Source organism: Panulirus ornatus, chromosome 3 (genome assembly GCF_036320965.1).
Source record: "Panulirus ornatus isolate Po-2019 chromosome 3, ASM3632096v1, whole genome shotgun sequence".
NCBI lineage: Eukaryota > Metazoa > Arthropoda > Malacostraca > Decapoda > Palinuridae > Panulirus > Panulirus ornatus.
This window is the reverse complement of record NC_092226.1, coordinates 54,188,798-54,210,475: the sequence shown is the minus strand read 5'-3', so window position 1 is coordinate 54,210,475 and position 21,678 is coordinate 54,188,798. Positions and strand designations below refer to the sequence as shown.

The following is a 21,678-nucleotide window of genomic DNA, read 5'->3' as shown; positions in this document are numbered from 1 at the left end:
CATCCCCAACAGACTTCATACTTGCCCCTCTTTCCAAAACTCTTGCATTTACCTCCCTAACAACCCCATCCATAAACAAATTAAACAACCATGGAGACATCACACACCCCTGCCGCAAACCTACATTCACTGAGAACCAATCACTTTCCTCTCTTCCTACACGTACACATGCCTTACATCCTCGATAAAAACTTTTCACTGCTTCTAACAACTTTCCTCCCACACCATATATTCTTAATACCTTCCACAGAGCATCTCTATCAACTCTATCATATGCCTTATCCAGATCCATAAATGCTACATACAAATCCATTTGCTTTTCTAAGTATTTCTCACATACATTCTTCAAAGCAAACACCTGATCCACACATCCTCTACCACTTCTGAAACCACACTGCTCTTCCCCAATCTGATGCTCTGTACATGCCTTCACCCTCTCAATCAATACCCTCCCATATAATTTACCAGGAATACTCAACAAACTTATACCTCTGTAATTTGAGCACTCACTCTTATCCCCGTTGCCTTTGTACAATGGCACTATGCACGCATTCCGCCAATCCTCAGGCACCTCACCATGAGTCATACATACATTAAATAACCTTACCAACCAGTCAACAATACAGTCACCCCCTTTTTTAATAAATTCCACTGCAATACCATCTTCCGCAAAGCTTTCACTACCTCTTCTCTGTTTACCAAATCATTTTCCCTAACCCTCTCACTTTGCACACCACCTCGACCAAAACACCCTGTATCTGCCACTCTATCATCAAACACATTCAACAGACCTTCAAAATACTCACTCCATCTCCTTCTCACATCACCACTACTTGATATCACCTCCCCATTTGCGCCCTTCACTGAAGTTCCCATTTGCTCCCTCGTCTTACGCACTTTATTTACCTCCTTCCAGAACATCTTTTTATCCTCCCTAAAATTTAATGATACTCTCTCACCCCAACTCTCATTTGCCCTTTTTTTCACCTCTTGCACCTTTCTCTTGACCTCCTGTCTCTTTCTTTTATACTTCTCCCACTCAATTGCATTTTTTCCCTGCAAAAATCGTCCAAAGGCCTCTCTCTTCTCTTTCACTAATACTCTTACTTCTTCATCCCACCACTCACTACCCTTTCTAAACAGCCCACCTCCCACTCTTCTCATGCCACAAGCTTCTTTTGCGCAATCCATCACTGATTCCCTAAATACATCCCATTCCTCCCCCACTCCCCTTACTTCCATTGTTCTCACCTTTTTCCATTCTGTACACAGTCTCTCCTGATACTTCTTCACACAGGTCTCCTTCCCAAGCTCACTTACTCTCACCACCTTCTTCACCCCAACATTCACTCTTCTTTTCTGAAAACCCATACTAATCTTCACCTTAGCCTCCACAAGATAATGATCAGACATCCCTCCAGTTGCACCTCTCAGCATATTGACATCCAAAAGTCTCTCTTTCGCACGCCTGTCAATTAACACGTAATCCAATAACGCTCTCTGGCCATCTCTCCTACTTACATAAGTATACTTATGTATATCTCGCTTTTTAAACCAGGTATTCCCAATCATCAGTCCTTTTTCAGCACATAAATCTACAAGCTCTTCACCATTTCCATTTACAACACTGAACACCCCATGCATACCAATTATTCCCTCAACTGCCACATTACTCACCTTTGCATTCAAATCACCCATCACTATAACCCGGTCTCGTGCATCAAAACCGCTAACACACTCATTTAGCTGCTCCCAAAACACTTTCCTCTCATGATCTTTCTTCTCATGCCCAGGTGCATATGCACCAATAATCACCCACCTCTCTCCATCAACTTTCAATTTTACCCATATTAATCGAGAATTTACTTTCTTACATTCTATCACATACTCCTACAACTCCTATATATACATATATATATACGTATATATATATATATATATATATATATATATATATATATATATATATATATATATATATATATATATATATATATATATATATATATACATATATATATATATATATATATATATATATATATATATATATATATATATATATATATATATATATATATATATATATATATATAACAAAGAATACTTCCCACGCATTTCTCACGTGTCGTAGAAGGCAACTAAAAGGGACGGGAGCGGAGGGCCAGAAACACTCCCCTCCTTGTATTTTGACTTTCTAAATGGGGAAACAGAAGAAGGAGTCACGCCGGGAGTGCTCATCCTCCTCGAAGGGGTGTCTAAATGTGTGTGGATGTAACCAAGATGAGAAAAAAGGAGAGATAGGAAGTGTGTTTGAGTAAAGGAACCTGGATGTTTTGGCTCTCAGTGAAACAAAGCTCGAGGGTAAAGGGGAAGAGTGGTTTGGGAATGTCTTGGGAGTAAAGCCAGGGGTTAGTGAGAGGACAAGAGCAAGGGAAGAAGTAGCACTACTCCTGAAACAGGAGTTGTGGGTGTATGTGATAGAGTGTAAGAAAGTAAACTCAAGATTGATATGGATAAAACTGAAAGTTGATGGAGAGAGATGGGTGATTATTGGTGCATATGCACCTGGGCATGAGAAGAAAGATCATGAGAGGCAAGTGTTTTGGGAGCAGCTGAATGAGTGTGTTACTGGTTTTGATGCACAAGACCAGGTTACAGTGATGGGTGATTTGAATGCAAAGATGAGTAAAGTGGCAGTTGAGGGAATAATTGGTATACATGGGGTGTTCAGTGTTGTAAATGGAAATGGTGAAGAGCTTGTGGATTTGTGTGCTGAGAAAGGACTGGTGATTGGGAATACCTGGTTTAAAAAGCGAGATATAAATAAGTATAAGTATGTAAGTAGGAGAGATGGCCAGAGTGTGTTATTGGATTAGGTGTTCATTGATAGGCGCGCAAAAGAGAGACTTTTGGATGTTAATGTGCTGAGAGGTGCAACTGGAGGGATGTCTGATCATTATCTTGTGGAGGCGAAGGTGAAGATTTGTAGGGGTTTTCAGAAAAGAAGAGAGAATGTTGGGGTGAAGAGAGTGGTGAGAGTAAGTGAGCTTGAGAAGGAGACTTGTGTGAGGAAGTTCCAGGAGAGACTGAGTACAGAATGGAAAAAGGAGAGAACAAAGGAGGTAAGGGGAGTGGGGGAGGAATGGGATGTATTTAGGGAAGCAGTGATGGTTTCCTTAAAAGATGCTTGTGGCATGAGAAGCGTGGGAGGTGGGTTGATTAGAAAGGGTAGTGAGTGGTGGGATGAAGAAGTAAGATTATTAGTGAAAGAGAAGAGAGACCCATTTGGACGACTTTTGCAGAGAAAAAATGCAAGTGAGTGGGAGATGTATAAAAAAAAGAGGCAGGAGGTCAAGAGAAAGGTGCAAGAGGTGAAAAAGAGGGCAAATGAGAGTTGGGGTGAGAGAGTATCATTAAATTTTAGGGAGAACAAAAAGATGTTTTGGAAGGAGGTAAATAAAGTTCGTAAGAGAAGGGAGCAAATGGGAACTTCAGTGAAGAGGGCTAATGGGGAGGTGATAACAAGTAGTAGTGATGTGAGAAGGAGATGGAGTGAGTATTTTGAAGGTTTGTTGAATGTGTTTGATGATCGAGTGGCAGATATAGGATGTTTTGGTCGAGGTGGTGTGCAAAGTGAGAGGGTTAGGGAAAATGATTTGGTAAACAGAGAAGAGGTATTAAAAGCTTTGCGGAAGATGAAAGCCGGCAAGGCAGCAGGTTTGGATGTTATTGCAGTGGAAAATATTAAAAAATGGGGTAACTGTATTGTTGTCTGGTTGGTAAGGTTATTTAATGTATGTATGATTCATGGTGAGGTGCCTGAGGATTGGCGGAATGCTTGCATAGTGCCATTGTACAAGGACAAAGGGGATAAGAGTGAGTGCTCAAATTACAGAGGCATAAGTTTGTTGAGTATTCCTGGTAAATTATATGGGAGGGTATTGATTGAGAGGGTGAAGGCATGTACAGAGCATCAGACTGGGTAAGAGTAGTGTGGTTTCAGAAGTGGTAGAAGATCTGTGGATTAGGTGTTTGCTTTGAAGAATGTATGTGAGAAATACTTAGAAAAGCAAATGGATTTGGATGTAGCATTTATGGATCTGGAGAAGGCATATGATAGGGTTGACAGAGATGCTCTCTGGAAGGTATTAAGGATATATGGTGTGGGAGGCAAGTTGTTAGAAGCAGTGAAAAGTTTTTATCGAGGATGTAAGGCATGTGTACGTGTAGGAAGAGAGGAAAGTGTTTGGTTCTCAGTGAATGTAGGTTTGCGGCAGGGGTGTGAAATGTCTCCATGGTTGTTTAATTTTTATGGATGGGGGGGTTAGGGAGGTGAATGCAAGATTTTTGGAAAGAGAGGCAAGTATGCAGTCTGTTGGGGATGAAAGACCTTGGGAAGTGAGTCAGTCGTTTTTCGCTGATGATACAGCGCTGGTGGCTGATTCATGTGAGAAACTGCAGAAGCTGGTGACTGAGTTTGGTAGAGTGTGTGAAAGAAGAAATTTAAGAGTAAATGTGAATAAGAGCAAGGTTATTAGGTACAGTAGGGTTGAGGGTCAAGTCAATTGGGAGGTAAGTTTGAACGGAGAAAAACTGGAGGAAGTAAAGTGTTTTACATAACTGGGAGTGGATCTGGCAGCGGATGGAACCACGGAAGCGAAAGTAAATCATAGGGTGGGGGATGGGGCGAAAATCCTGGGAGTCTTGAAGAATGTGTGGAAGTCGAGAACATTATCTCGGAAAGCAAAAATGGGTTTGTTTGAAGGAATAGTGGTTCCAACAATGTTCTATGGTTGCGAAGCGTGGGCTATTGATAGAGTTGTGCGCAGGGGGGTGGATGTGCTGGAAATCAGATGTTTGAGGACAGTGTGTGGTGTGAGGTGGTTTGATCGAGTAAGTAATGTAAGGGTAAGAGAGATGTGTGGAAATAAAAAGAGCGTGGTTGAGAGAGCAGAAGAGGGTGTTTTGAAATGGTTTGGGCACATGGAGAGAATGAGTGAGGAAAGATTGACCAAGAGGATATATGTGTCGGAGGTGGAGGGAACGAGGAGAAGTGGGAGACCAAATTTTAGGTGGAAAGATGGAGTGAAAAAGATTTTGAGTGATCGGGGCCTGAACATGCAGGAGGGTGAAAGGCGGGCAAGGAATAGAGTGAATTGGATCGATGTGGTATACCGGGGTCGACGTGCTGTCAATGGATTGAATCAGGGCATGTGAAGCGTCTGGGGTAAACCATGGAAAGCTGTGTAGGTATGTATATTTGCGTGTGTGGACGTATGTATATACATGTGTATGGGGGGGGGTTGCGCTACCTCGCAAACGCGGGAGACAGCGACAAAGTATAATAATAATAATATATATATACATATATATATATATATATATATATATATATATATATATATATATATATATATATATATATATATATATATATATATATATATTAGAAAGGGTAGTGAGTGGTGGGATGAAGAAGTAAGAGTATTAGTGAAAGAGAAGAGAGAGGCATTTGGACGATTTTTGCAGGGAAAAAATGCAAGTGAGTGGGAGACGTATAAAAGAAAGAGAAAGGAGGTCAAGAGAAAGGTGCAAGAGGTGAAAAAAAGGGCAAATGAGAGTTGGGGTGAGAGAGTATCATTAAATTCTAGGGAGAATAAAAAGATGTTCTGGAAGGAGGTAAATAAAGTGCGTAAGACAAGGGAGCAAATGGGAACTTCAGTGAAGGGCGCAAATGGGGAGGTGATAACAAGTAGTGGTGATGTGAGAAGGAGATGGAGTGAGTATTCTGAAGATTTGTTGAATGTGTTTGATGATAGAGTGGCAGATATAGGGTGTTTTGTATGATGAAAGCCGGCAAGGCAGCAGGTTTGGATGGTATTGCAGTGGAATTTATTAAAAAAGGGGGTGACTGTATTGTTGACTTGTTGGTAAGGTTATTTAATGTATGTATGACTCATGGTGAGGTGCCTGAGGATTGGCGGAATGCGTGCATAGTGCCATTGTACAAAGGCAAAGGGGATAAGAGTGAGTGCTCAAATTACAGAGGCATAAGTTTGTTGAGTATTCCTGGCAAATTATATGGGAGGGTATTGATTGAGAGGGTGAAGGCATGTACAGAGCATCAAATTGGGGAAGAGCAGTGTGGTTTCAGAAGTGGTAGAGGATGTGTGGATCAGGTGTTTGCTTTGAAGAATGTATGTGAGAAATACTTAGAAAAGCAAATGGATTTGTATGTAGCATTTATGAATCTGGAGAAGGCATATGATAGAGTTGATAGAGATGCTCTGTGGAAGGTATGAAGAATATATGGTGTGGGAGGCAAGTTGTTAGAAGCAGTGAAAAGTTTTTATCGAGGATGTAAGGCATGTGTACGTGTAGGAAGAGAGGAAAGTGATTGGTTCTCAGTGAATGTAGGTTTGCGGCAGGGGTGTGTGATGTCTCCATGGTTGTTTAATTTGCTTATGGATGGGGTTGTTAGGGAGGTGAATGCAAGAGTTTTGGAAAGAGGGGCAAGTATGAAGTCTGTTGAGGATGAGAGAGCTTGGGAAGTGAGTCAGTTGTTGTTCGCTGATGATACAGCGCTGGTGGCTGATTCATGTGAGAAACTGCAGAAGCTGGTGACTGAGTTTGGTAAAGTGTGTGAAAGAAGAAAGTTAAGAGTAAATGGGAATAAGAGCAAGGTTATTAGGTACAGTAGGGTTGAGGGCAAGTCAATTGGGAGGTGAGTTTGAATGGAGAAAAACTAGAGGAAGTGAAGTGTTTTAGATATCTGGGAGTGGATCTGGCAGCGGATGGAACCATGGAAGCGGAAGTGGATCATAGGGTGGGGGAGGGGGCGAAAATTCTGGGAGCCTTGAAGAATGTGTGGAAGTCGAGAACTTTATCTCGGAAAGCAAAAATGGGTATGTTTGAATGAATAGTGGTTCCAACAATGTTGTATGGTTGCGAGGCGTGGACTATGGATAGAGTTGTGCGCAGGAGGATGGATGTGCTGGAAATGAGATGTTTGAGGACAATGTGTGGTGTGAGGTGGTTTGATCGAGTAAGTAACGTAAGGGTAAGAGAGATGTGTGGAAATAAAAGGAGCGTGGTTGAGAGAGCAGAAGAGGGTGTTTTGAAATGGTTTGGTCACATGGAGAGAATGAGTGAGGAAAGATTGACCAAGAGGATATACGTGTCGGAGGTGGAGGGAACGAGGAGAAGAGGGAGACCAAATTGGAGGTGGAAAGATGGAGTGAAAAAGATTTTGTGTGATCGGGGCCTGAACATGCAGGAGGGTGAAAGGAGGGCAAGGAATAGAGTGAATTGGAGCGATGTGGTATACCGGGGTTGACGTGCTGTCAGTGGATTGAATCAAGGCATGTGAAGCGTCTGGGGTGAACCATGGAAAGCTGTGTAGGTATGTATATTTGCGTGTGTGGACGTATGTATATACATGTGTATGGGGGTGGGTTGGGCCATTTCTTTCGTCTGTTTCCTTGCGCTACCTCGCAAACGCGGGAGACAGCGACAAAGCAAAAAAAAAAAAAAGAAAAAAAAAAAAAAAAATATATATATATATATATATATATATATATATATATATATATATATATATATATATATATATATATATATATATATATATATATATACATATATATATATATATATATATATATATATATATATATATATATATATATATATATATATATATATATATATATATATATACTCTTTTTTCATATTTGATCGCCAGGAACAGACGAAGAAACTCCGCATTCGCTCACATCCATTCTCTCTGCCATGTGTAAAGCACCAAAATCACAGGTCCTTATATAAAACCAGGCACCACAGACCTTTCCATGGTTTCCTCTAGCCGGTTCACATGCCTTGGTTCAGTCCAATGATATCACATCGACCCCTGTATACTACATCGTTTCAAATCACTCTATCCAGTGCCTCTTTCACTCTCATGTTCAGGCCGCGATCATTCAAAATAATTTTCACTCCATCCTCCCATATCCAATTTGGTCTCCCGTTTCTCCTTATTCCCCTTATTTCTGACATATAACCTCTTTGTCAACCTTTCCTCACTCATTCTCTCCTTAAGTCCAAACTTTTTCAATATACCATCTTCTTCCCTTTCAACCGCTCTCTTTCTATTACCACACATCACTCCTATCCTTTCATTATATACTAAATCAAACCACCTCACACCACATATTGTCCTCAAACATTCCATCTTCAACACATTCATCCTCTTCCATACAACCCTATTTGTAACCCATGCTTCGCAACCGTATGATATTGTTGGAACTAATATTTCTTCACACGTACCCATTTTTGCACTCCGAGATAACGTTCTCTCTTTCCACACATTCTTCATCGCTCCCAGAACCTTCGTCCCCTCCCCCATCCTGTGACTTACCTCCGCTTCCAAAGTTCCATTCGCTGCCATGTCCACTCCCAGTTACTTAAAACATCTCACTTTTTCCATTTTTTTTCCATTCACACTCAACCCCATTTAACCTGTCCCTCAAGCCCGCTAAACCTATTAACTTTCCTTTTGTAACATATAATTTCAACTTCCTCCTTTCACAAACTCTTCCAAACTTACTCACTAACTTCTGTAGTTTCTCACTCGAATCAGCCACCACGCTGTATCGTCGGCGAACAACAACTGTTTCATTTCCCGAGCCCTCTCACCCCCAAAAGACTTCATACCCGCCCCTCTCTTCAAAACTCTTGCATTTACCACGTAACTATCCCATCCATAAACAAATTAAACAACCATAGTGACATCGCACACCCCTGCCGCAAACCGACCTTCACTGAAAACGAATATTCGTAAAAACTTCAATGCATCTAGCAGCTTACCTCCCACACAATGCACTTTCATCAACTCTATCATATGCCTACTCCACATGAAATCCATTTCTTTTTCTAAGTATTTCTTACACACATTCTTTAAAGGAAACACGTGATTCACACATCCTCTACCACTTCTGAAACCACACTGCTCCTCCTTAACTGATGTTTGTACATGCCTTCACCCTCTCACTCAGCACCGTCCCATACATCTTACCAGGTATACTCAACAACTTTATACCTCTGTAGTTTGAAAACTCACCTTTGATCCCCATGCCTTTATGCAATGGCCTAAAACATGCATTCCTCCAATCCTCAGGCACCTAACCATGATCTATGCACAATGAGAATCCTTACCATCCAATTAACAACATAGTCACCACCATTCTTAATAAATTCAAATGAAATATCATCCACTCCAGTCGCTTTGCCACATTTCATTTTCCGCAAGGCTTTCACCACCTCTTCTCTTTTCACCAAACTACTCAACTCAACTCTCCCCCTTCGCATACAACCTTGACCAAAGACCTAGGCTATTAGGTTCAGCAGGGTTGAAAAGCAAGCCGGTTGATGTAAGTTTGGAGAAAAATTGGAGGTAGTGAAGTATTTTAGACATCTGGGAGCGGATTTGTCAGAGAATGGAGTCATAGAAGCGGAAGTGAGTCATAGGGTTACGCAGGGGGCGAAGTTTTTGAGGGCGATGAAGAATGTGTGGAAAGAGAACGTTACCTCGGAGAGCAAAAATGGGTATGCTTGAAGGAATAGCAGTTCCAACAATGTTATATGGTTGTGATGCAATATCGTCAACAGCAGATTTGACTTTATAGAAGAGTTAATATTCCCACGTTGTCATCAATCTAAACGTCATTTCACAGTAAAACGATTACGTTAATAACTAATAATCTGAGCTGAGAAAACATAACAAATCACATAATATTTCACTTCACGTATCCAGATTTTCTTTGGCTCTGAATATGACACCTCTGTAAACGAACAAAAATTTTAGGTTGCAGTGGGTCACTGAGTATATATATTCCCGGTCCCTAGTTCGAATTTCTGATATCGTAAATTTCCCACCAGAATCTTATTTCTTGTGATACAATTCAGTGCCTGGGTATCATAATGATAGCGTCTTTGAAAGAAAACACAACATATTCATAGTTGACTATGATTTCAGCACAGCATACTACAAGGAGGATGAGACAGAACCAGAAAATGCCAACACCAGGGGAAGACTGGTCTGGGTCTCAGCCAAAATGGTGGACAAGTATAGGGCAAACACGTCCCCAGGGATCTGGAAGGCTAGGTTCATCACCACCGTGTGGGTGCTTTACATAGAACCTTCTCTCCCTCTAATATTCCCACATCAGAACCTAGTGTCCATAGTTTTACCACCTGCGTCTCCAGTATTGCATTATGTAAGTCAACACTGTGGTGTGGTAGGCCACCATTAACGTTCAAGGTTTCAACAGTCAAATCTGAAAAAAATGACCTCTTGAAATGTAATGCTTGGCGATCAATCACCACTCAGCGCCGTGTCAAGTCAACATCACGGCTCCGATGTGTCCACACACACACACTGGTTCGACGAGTCAACACTGACAAGTTTGCTTGGTCTAGATCCACTACTGATCTGCAAACGTTTTCCTAACGTTCACTCGTTTGACCAAGCATTCTCTAAACCTTCCGTGGTCTCGTGTGGCAGCAATGCGTGCCAACCAACAGCCTCAGTGGACCGCTATGATACAATTTCCCATACTTGGAATATAAACGGAAAAAAAGAAATCTAGACAGCATGAGGAACCAACCCTCTGAACTTTAACTCTAAAGAGCATCGCGAACAAATGGAACTTTAATTCTAAACAGAATCAGGAGCCCTCTGGACTTTAAAGTATTTTGACCAATCTAAATTGTTAGGAACCGTCTACACTGTAATATGAACTATGTATATTGCAGGTCCCGGGAATCACCTTATACTGTCCGACATAGATAACAGAAACGTCTTACACAATAACAGGAGCTTTCTAGTCTTCTGGTATAATCTTTCTATGAGCATCCATTCAAAGTATTCTGCATCATTAACTGGGCAAACTGTGAACATACGACTCTATCTCGACTTATGATATAGGAACATTTAATTTGTGTGCGTCAGAAACAGTCAATGTTGTAATCCTCAAGCCACATAAAACTTAGCAGGGTCAGAGGGTCAGGAACTATTATGATCATATCAAAAATCTTGTTCACTGTCCTTCTTCAGAAACTTCTAAAATTCAAGTAAAAGCAAGCGTCTGATCGCAAGTACCAGGTATTATCTATATGGTCACTGACAAACACGTCTAGGAAATAAGTTGAAAAAGTTTGTGGAGCAAATACTAAGAGAAAACGAATATAAGATATCAAAACATGTCATGCCCACTTGACAGTTACGCAAGGGGCCTGCCTGGCCACCGACACATTCTGGTTCTCAGAATTGAGACGACTGAACTTCCTCACGTTCGGTGGCCAACCAGACGTAGGGTTGTGTTTACTTATACACCAAATTATAAGCTGCTTGTTCCTCAACCAGGAGTTGCATCTGATAGCCGACTATGACCCGACTCGAACCCAGCCAAGAGATGCTACTTTCCCCTACACTGAAGCGACCAGCAGCTGCCTAAGAATCCCTCAACCAGGAGTTGCATCTTCCTTGCCCAAATAGTGGTCTTTATTTCATCCATGGATTAGATCTGATTTAATAAGCAAGGGATCCAATCGAATCAGCCTGGTGTTGGGCCTTCCTCCACCATGAGTAGCAGCGTCCTCAAGCACATGTTGGCTCTCTTTCAACTATTGTCTGAATCATTGTAATCAGTAGGTGGATCTTGTCAACAGTGAACCGTCAGCTTTTCACTAAAGGGTGGATCTCTCTCTTCTATATCAGAGCCATCCCATACACACCACATACCACTCCACCTACAACAGGTCTGCCTATTCTGAGGTTACGATATTCATTTATCGATGAAAATTCTTCCATACTTGCTGTAGATGTTCCTATGAGTCAGCTATGAACTGTGTCATCTACTACCTAATTTGTGAGGCGACAAACCTAATGGCAGAGGAGAGTGGGAGGTTAGGTTTAGCAGTATTGTCAAAACGTTACTATATAAATCAAGAAAAAATTCATTTACGTTTTCGCCTCATTAGTATGTACTGTACAATACCAACGTTGGCTTATTTCCTGGGTGAGTGGGAAATACTGTGGATCAAAAACTGGATGAGTCCTTCAGTGCTAAACATATTCAGCACACTCTAATACCCATTGTGCCAGCAGTTTTTTTTTTTTCAAGTATTTAGCCCAATCCCTTATTTTCTACAGCAAATTTCCCGTACTGTCAATACTAGACATGAGCATTAAATACACTACGACTGTAGTCAAGCAATCAACTTTACACCGTAATATCATCAAGTAATTACAACACAACAAAGTAGCACCAACACAACTTCTATGATATCTCGGTATCATAAGTTTGAGTCTTCTCTTCCAGTATAAGTTAATATTTGATATTCTACTTTGTATGAAATATTCAAATACTGCAGGATGAATTGCCACAGCTTGTGGTGTCAGCCATTTCTAAGTGTTCTCATATTTACTCAAAAATATTTATCAAAGACAAACCTGATTTGGTTTGTGTACACCTAACCTTGATTAAACATCTGAAGCTGAAACACCTAATCTGACAACAAGGAGTTCTAAACTATCATTGTGAACACGATATGAATTTTACACCAATTCATAGTTGTGATCTTTCCTGGTGAGCAACCCCTGGATATGAATACTTCATTCAAGCAACAATGTGTACAACCTGAACATGTATCTTTGTGTATTTTTTTGCATTATTGCACGTGCTAAGTTTAGGATTCGTTCAAGGGGTATGCTGTTAGGGCAATAAATAATCCAGCCCTCACATCTTTCAAAAAGGAATCATACATCTCATGAGTCCCAACACAACAGCTTTTCAAGAAATCATTTCGAAGATGCGTTTGCCACAAACCTTCGAGACTACAGATATCAGAAGCCATGTACACCCAATAAAAAATTAGTCGGCACCCTTACACGTGATACAATAAGACACAACAGACGAGAGATTTTATGAGAAAACTCTTGAGTTGCGGTGCATGGTTGGTACTCCTGGCCTGCTGAGTTGCCAGTTACTCTGTAGCTTGTGACTGGTATACCATTTTACACTGGCTCTACATGCAGATTGTGCTCCATAAACTAGATCATGCTTCACGATACAAAATAACCACAGCGGCAGTGTTCATAGTAACACCACAGTGGTATCTGTTCTTACTACCGACACACTTATAGTCACACATTATGAGACATATATAAGGGTTGACCGGTCATGTGCCAGGCTGGATGATTGCTTGATGGGAAAGGTAAACACGTTATACTACTTTTGATTCTATCATTGGTTTTCATCACGTCTAAATAGATATCATTCGAAATAAATAAAGCAATTCCTACTGTGTGCGGGTTGAACCAGTTCCGTTTCTAACATTTTCCATACATTGTATTCAAATAATGAATCTCCCGTGGTAAATTTCTGTGCTAACACTAATATTGTTCGTCTCACATGAATTCCCCTACCAATCACAACCTCGAGCACCTACTAAACTAAAGAAATATCATACCTCGTTTCGTGACTCATTTCCTGTTTCATGATCATACCAGATCTATGCTAAATTTTATATCATTCTTAGGATACAGGAGAGAAATATTCTATTCTTGGTGCATGTGGTCTTATATAGCAGGACATTTACATACTTTCCACCATGTACACTTTGTATGATTTGGGTTTATGTCCTTGCATCTCATAACGTAAGAAATCCCTAAATGCCACCCCGATTTGCGAGTTGCCAAGCACATATTAATACAGATTGTGACTATTATATTACAGAGGGTAGTGTTATGTCGTTTGTGAGGCTTTTGTACTAACACCCTATGTATTGCCGTTTATTAGCCATACGATACACGTGGCTGCAGAAAACATCATATAACTTACACACACACACACACACACACACACACACACACAGGGTACCAACCACAACAGTGATCATAGCGGGGCGTCCCACCAGTCAACGCAGCTACGGATTGGTCGATAAACTGGGTGCCTGGCTTGGGCATATATATATATATATATATATATATATATATATATATATATATATATATATATATATATATATATATATATATATATATATATATATATATATATATATATATATATATATATATCCTAGTAAGAACGTCCACAGTCAAATTTTGTTTCCCGCATTTCTATTAATTTCCTGGGCTGTATTTACCGGCATTTCCCGCCGCTACTTAGCAGCCAACCCCAGGATGTACATATTTCAGTGTAACTATTTCTTATAAGAAAGAGATGTATATTTTCCATATACTCTCAACAGTCTAGTATTACCTAACACTGGGGTTACAAATGTGAAGCCCAACTGAGTCCCTGCAACATAGTGGAAGAGAGAGAACGTGTATATGACCAACGTTTTCTTTAATCCCAGCGAGAGAGGATGTTATTATGTATATTTATCGTCAGCATGATTTCAATTTTCCATGGGTGAAAAAAAATATGTTTAGAGTATAACAAACACTACGTAGAAATATCTGTTTGCGCAGATAATAACCAATATATTCAAATACATGGATAATATAGTAATACATAGAATATCCCATAATCCATTACAGAAAATGGTGCCTTAAAATGGCCAACTCTTCTATTTTTGATACCTTCTGTCTTGCGTGCGCGCTGGAACACACACACACACACACACACACTCACACACACACATTTTATAGTAGCTGTGTAATACTACAAAGAGGGGAAGGGAGAGAGTGAGAGAAAAAGATGACAAGAGAATGAGAGAGTTAAAGACTGAAAATAAAGAACGAGAAGTAAAGTAAGGAATAAAAAAGTGTGAAAGACATGCAAGTTAGTGTGTGTGTGTGTGTGTGTGTGTGTGTGTGTAAGACACACCCATCTACACACTATGAACACCTTAAAACAAGAAAAGCTTCGCCTTACCTGATGTGGTCCCCTGGCTGGTCCTGACGCAGCGCTCTCATCACCAGCAGCAACTCCTTCTCGTTCTCACACTCCACTAATGATTCCACTTCCTCCTCCTCCTCCACCTCTACGGTTACATCATCGTCTAGGCTCATCTCCCTACGGATCAGGTCACCAATGTCCTGACGGAGACGTTTCTGCCTGACACACTGGGTGATGGTTCGACTCCCCTTAGTCTCTAGTAGTTCACTGGGTGAAGCACTCGTCACCTGAGTGTCTTGATCGAGCTCTTGGCTCGATACCTCACTCTCATCATTCACATTATCTTCGGCAACATCGTCATACAGACTCTCGAGGTTCTCATCCATTGTATCCTGGTCGCCGCTGTCTTCCTCAGGTACGCTCGGTAGCGCCGGAGTCAGCTGTTCAAACCTCAAATCTCGATTGTTATTGGGATCGTGGTATTGAACTCTTGACCGATCTACCGAAGCTTCGACGTATAAGTCATCATAGAGGTCCAGGTCTCCCCCACTACCACCATTATCATCACTGAGGAAGGCTTCGGGGACTGGGAAGGGCTTCTCCAGTGGAGGCTCTGATGGGGAGGTCTTGGGAGAGGAGCAAGAGAGGAAACCCTCGTAGTGTTCACTGTGGCTCTCTGACGCATAAATCATTTCGTCGTGTTCTTGGCTGTCACTTTCCTTGTTATCATCCTTCTCCACTAATCCAGTCCCAGCTGTTTCATCACTGCTATTCATATCTGTTGTGTCACCAACATTTGTACTGTAGTCAGTTTCTGTGCTGCTGTATTCTCTACCGTCATCAGTCTCTATACTGCCATCCACTTCCTTACTAGCGCACATTTCGGCATCATCAACTTTCCTCTCGGCGTCACTTTCTAAAATTTCGTCAATTTCTTTGTCATTGATAATGTCAGTCTGATGGACTTGTGAGTCCGTGCTATCGTCCGGATCTTGCCCGTCACACACCTCCTCGAACGTGTCTGTTTCTGAGTCTGGCGATGGTTGGTCGGGACACTTCACTGTGTCTCCCGAGTGTACTGGGTCGTCTACAGAGTGGTGAACCTGTGCCCGAGTTTCTATGCAGGTGTCAGACGTTGTAAGCATGAACTCCTCTTCGTCTACGGGACTTCCAGAATCAAGTGGATTATCTGTCGACAAAGGTTCCTGTTCACTGTCAGGACTTTGACCCGCAACACACAATTCAATCACTTCGGCTTGACCTTCAGTCGGGCTTCTCAAAGTCTCAGGGATGTTGTTATTGTCACTGTCCTCAGCAGGTTCCGCTGGCTCCACTGGCACGTCTCCCTCAGCCGCCGTATAGAAATTTTTGTTCGAAAATTTGTCTATGACGTCATCACCAGGAGGCGAATCCAATATCAACAGATAATCAGGAGAAAGTTTCGGTTCTCTGGCTTGCACCAGGGTTGGCACATCGAATGTTTCCTCTTTATTTCTTTCTCTATCACACGTGCTATGGGCGACATTTTCTACTGTATTATTTACACTGTCTTTCGCTGCTTCAGCTAATAGATCGATGTAATTGTCAGAATCTTCATGATTGTTGGTACTGCTGTCTGTAGTATCAATTTTATCTTTGGCGCTCGTCTCTGTGGTGATTGTGGAGGTGACAGTGACTGGAGAGTCGGTACGGTTGGTCCCACTGTCGATGGAGCGAGGAGGAGGTGGAGGAGCTGGCCGTTTACCTGACCTCTTGATTGACAGAAACGTCTCCGCGCGTCCTGTCCCTCGATCGACTCGCTCACTGGTGCCTTTCCCTTGCTGCCATGAAAATGGTCGTCCCTTCAGACTGAATGAGAAGGACTTAATTGAGGGGCGCATTTTTATCTTTGACGATGATGCCTTTCGCGAGACGGGAGAGGACGTCTCGACTTCAGGAGATGTGGATTCCGTGGTGATAGGTTTAGTGCTACGATCCACAGGTGGCGCTGACATTACCTCGTCCCTAGGAGCAGTGGCTGGCGTCTGCTGCTGCACCTCTGGTCGGGTTTCCGTCTCCAGTTCTTTCTCCAGTTGTTCGAAAGGACTGAGAGCACGAGCCAAGTCGAACCTAGAAGCATCGGCTGTGGCATTAAAGGATGAATTTCGTGACACAGTTGTAGAGGACGACAATGAGAGGCGATCAATGACAGTCGACACTGAACTACTCGTCTCATCACTCTCACTCTCACACGGCCCCATAGCGTCCTCTTCCCCGACAAGATCTAGGTAAAAGGTGGGCCGAGGGGGTAGACCTCCGTCCATGGATTCCTCTACTCTCTTCGTTGCCCATGACCTTGGAAGATGGAATTCCAGATCCTCTAAAAGTTCTCCAAGGTCACCAGGGCGGTTGCGTCGAGAGAGCACAAACTCTCGCCACCCATGTACATGCTGATCTCTATCCTCCGGAGTTTCAGAGATCGAAAGACTGGCACTATGATGTTTTTCAAGGGCAGATTCATCGTCGATGTCTTGAAAGGCACTTGGGGGAGGAGGCATAGGCAGAAGGTCCTTTGGAGGTCGTGCCGGAGATTTTCTAGGCCTCGCCCTAGGTGGCAGTGGTGGGGGAGGGACCCGCTTTCTCATCTCTCCGACAATAAGTGGTGGCAGGTGTAGAGAGTCGTCGTTATCGTTCTCTTCGCCGTCCTCCTCTTTTATGTATTCCTGAGGCTCTAAATTACACGTATCAAATTCTGGAAGATGGCCATTCCCTTTCAACACACCGATTGTAATCTTCATGGCAGCATCCTTGAGGAAGGAGACACACTGCACCCTCGTCATAGACGACACAGCACAACCCTCAATGTTGAGAATCTGGTCCCCAGACTGCAGTTCACCCCAGGGGACGGCAGCGCGCGCGGCCGGCGAGTCCGGAGCTACACTCTGTATGAAGAGCCGTCGCACGCACTCCTGGGCCCCCATACCACCGTCAAACTTAAGCCCTAGTCCCAGCCGCTCCCCTGGCAGGCGGTACACCACTACCTGATCAGGTACGGTCGAGTAGCCGCCCGTCTCTGCCTGAGGCTTTTGTACTATCTTTCTTTCTCTGTCTATCATCTCCTGGTTAACATAATCAGCTTCTGCATTGTCGGAGGAAAGTTCCATGTGTAGATTAAGATTAGTGTCCATGGCGACGCCGTCAGTGTGGTGTTGCACACTGGTGTCGCTGCTGCTCCCCACGGCCACCACCGTGACGAACCCTCGCGGAGCTGGGCTGGGAACCGGCTGGGTCGTGGCCCGCGAAGCATGGCATGTCAGGCCGGACGACTCGTTGTCATCATCCTTCTCCACCTCCACTACCGTCACAAACTGTCCATGATCACGTACCTCCGTCGTCCGTACCCGTGGACTCCGGATGTGTATGGACTCGACATGGTCCTCTGGTGCCTCACAGCCCCCGACCCATGTCCCCGAGTGAATCACTCTCAGCCCATGATCCAGGCTGGAGTATGACCTGACGTGACCTGGATGGCACTGATCTGACGATCCCCCGCTGCTCGGCATTCTGAACCAAGGCCACCCGGCCCCCGGTCATACCCGGGAAGGACGATATGAGCGAGCGCTGACCTACTGATGTGCTGACCACGGCCAGCTGATGACGTGAGGTTAAGGACAAGTGCAGTCAGCTGATCAGTAGCAGGCGTAGTCGTCAGCTGTTGTCAGCAGGATAGATGAGGGAGGGAGCGTGGTGTCCCGCGACGAGCGACAGCAAGCTGACGGTGTGGTTTGTGCACCTTACCTCGGCGTACCTGCAACACAACACGGCGTTAGATCAACACTCTGGCCACACCCGGAGCTTAACAGAAATTAAGGAGGAGATTTAGGACGTCTCCTGCTGAACAATATAGTTAAGCAAAGTTTCAAGAGGCTTCATATATAACAAATAACTAAAATAACAGTACTAATGCAACCATTTACCTGTGGAACAGACTTTACCGTCACGATACTTAGCTGTGTTGTTTACAGAAATGTTTAGAAACATTACTGATAGCCTATCCCACGAAAGCACAGAACATAAAGCACCAGAGCCGCGGTTCACACAACAGAAATACACGTTGAAACCAAGGTATATGCACTGCTTCGCCCGTAATACAGCAACTGACTGTATGAACACAAAACTCAGGCCACCAAACAGGCCAGCTAAGTGACACTACATAAATTTCACCCAAATACATAAAGAACACGCTCGAGGGACAACACATGTGAGCAGCAAAAAAATATCCAAGAGTTAAACTAACTTACGTACACCAACACAGGGAAGTACAAGAACGCACTCGAGTAAAGCGACACTCACGAAAGCCACTCGGGGAGACAAAACACGGAGAATAAGACATTTACACAGAACAAGTTGGAAAAGATACTCACGAAGGTCAAAAAAAAAAAAAAATCGACGTAACAGGACCTCGGATACAAGAACACACGCAGGTATAACAAGATGATCAAGGAAAACAACGTACTCATATATAACATAGCACTCAGGTAGAATAACACACTCATGGTAAACAAGGCATTCACGTGAAATATCATACACCGCCGTGGTGTAGTGGTCAGCGGTGCTCACCAAGACACATTCACAGGCCACCCAGAGTCCAGCGCAGAGAGTAAAAAATTTTCTGAGGCCGTCGATCCACAGTCAATCTAGTTGATGGTCTCCTCAATACATTGATTGCTAAAATGGGTAATTGTTTTAGGATATTTTTTTTTTTTTTGCTTTGTCGCTGTCTCCCGCGTTTGCGAGGTAGCGCAAGGAAACAGACGAAAGAAATGGCCCAACCCACCCCCATACACATGTATATACATTCGTCCACACACGCAGATATACATACCTACACAGCTTTCCATGGTTTACCCCAGACGCTTCATATGCCCTGATTCAATCCACTGACAGCACGTCAACCCGGTATACCACATCGATCCAATTCACTCTATTCCTTGCCCTCCTTTCACCCTCCTGCGTGTTCAGGCCCCGATCACACAAAATCTTTTTCACTCCATCTTTCCATCTCCAATTTGGTCTCCCACTTCTCGTCGTTCCCTCCACCTCCGACACATATATCCTCTTGGTCAATCTTTCCTCACTCATTCTCTCCATGTGCCCAAACCATTTCAAAACACCCTCTTCTGCTCTCTCAACCACGCTCTTTTTATTTCCACACATCTCTCTTACCCTTACGTTACTTACTCGATCAAACCACCTCACACCACACATTGTCCTCAAACACCTCATTTCCAGCACATCCATCCTCCGGCGCACAACTCTATCCATAGCCCACGCATAGCCCAAAACACCTGCCTCTCATGGTCTTTCTTCTCATGCCCAGGTGCATATGCACCAATAATCACCTATCTCTCTCCATCAACTTTCAGTTTTACCCATATCAATCTAGAATTTACTTTCTTACATACTATCACATACTCCCACAACTCCTGTTTCAGGAGTAGTGCTACTCCTTCCCTTGGTCTTGTCCTCTGTTTCCCATTTTAGAAAGTTAAAATACAAGGAGGGGAGGATTTCTGGCCCCCGCTGCCGTCCCTCTAGTCGCCTTCTACGACACGTGAGTACTGCGTGGGAAGTATTCTTTCTCCCCTATCACCATATATATATATATATATATATATATATATATATATATATATATATATATATATATATATATCTTTTTCTTTCTTTCATACTATTCGCCCTTTCCCGCATTAGCGAGGTTGCGTTAAGAACAGAGGACTGGGCCTTTGAGGGAATATCTTCACCTGGCCCCCTTCTCTGTTCCTTCTTTTGGAAAATTAAAAAAAAGAAAAAAAACGAGAGGGGAGGATTTCCAGCCACCCGCTCCCATATATATATATATATATATATATATATATATATATATATATATATATATAATATTTTTTTTTTTTTTTTTCTTATACTTTGTCGCTGTCTCCCGCGTTTGCGAGGTAGCGCAAGGAAACAGACGAAAGAAATGGCCCAACCCCCCCCCCCCATACACATGTATATACATACGTCCACACACGCAAATATACATACCTACACAGCTTTCCATGGTTTACCCCAGACGCTTCACATGCCTTGATTCAATCCACTGACAGCACGTCAACCCCGGTATACCACATCGCTCCAATTCACTCTATTCCTTGCCCTCCTTTCACCCTCCTGCATGTTCAGGCCCCGATCACACAAAATCTTTTTCACTCCATCTTTCCACCTCCAATTTGGTCTCCCTCTTCTCCTCGTTCCCTCCACCTCCGACACATATATCCTCTTTGTCAATCTTTCCTCACTCATTCTCTCCATGTGCCCAAACCACTTCAAAACACCCTCTTCTGCTCTCTCAACCACGCTCTTTTTATTTCCACACATCTCTCTTACCCTTACGTTACTCACTCGATCAAACCACCTCACACCACACATTGTCCTCAAACATCTCATTTCCAGCACATCCATCCTCCTGCGCACAACTCTATCCATAGCCCACGCCTCGCAACCATACAACATTGTTGGAACCATATATATATATATATATATATATATATATATATATATATATATATATATATATATATATATATATATATATATATATATATATATATATATGTACATATATATATATATATATATATATATATATATATATATATATATATATATATATATATATATATATATATATATATATATATATATATTGGAAAGGATCACAGTTTTGCGCGTGATCAAGATATTCCTA

General features: G+C 42.6%; 1 protein-coding gene across 2 annotated transcripts in view; it reads right to left on the bottom strand.

The window, feature by feature from the left end:
- The window catches only part of LOC139762742 (uncharacterized), a 531,126-nt gene that overhangs the window by 162,229 nt on the left and 347,219 nt on the right, over positions 1-21,678 (bottom strand). For both annotated transcript variants that reach the window (XM_071687833.1, XM_071687838.1), the window contains exon 3: positions 14,946-18,696. In XM_071687833.1, coding sequence (XP_071543934.1) covers positions 14,946-18,451 — 3,506 coding nt within the window. In that variant the 5' untranslated portion in view covers positions 18,452-18,696. The remainder of the gene's footprint in view (positions 1-14,945; positions 18,697-21,678) is intronic.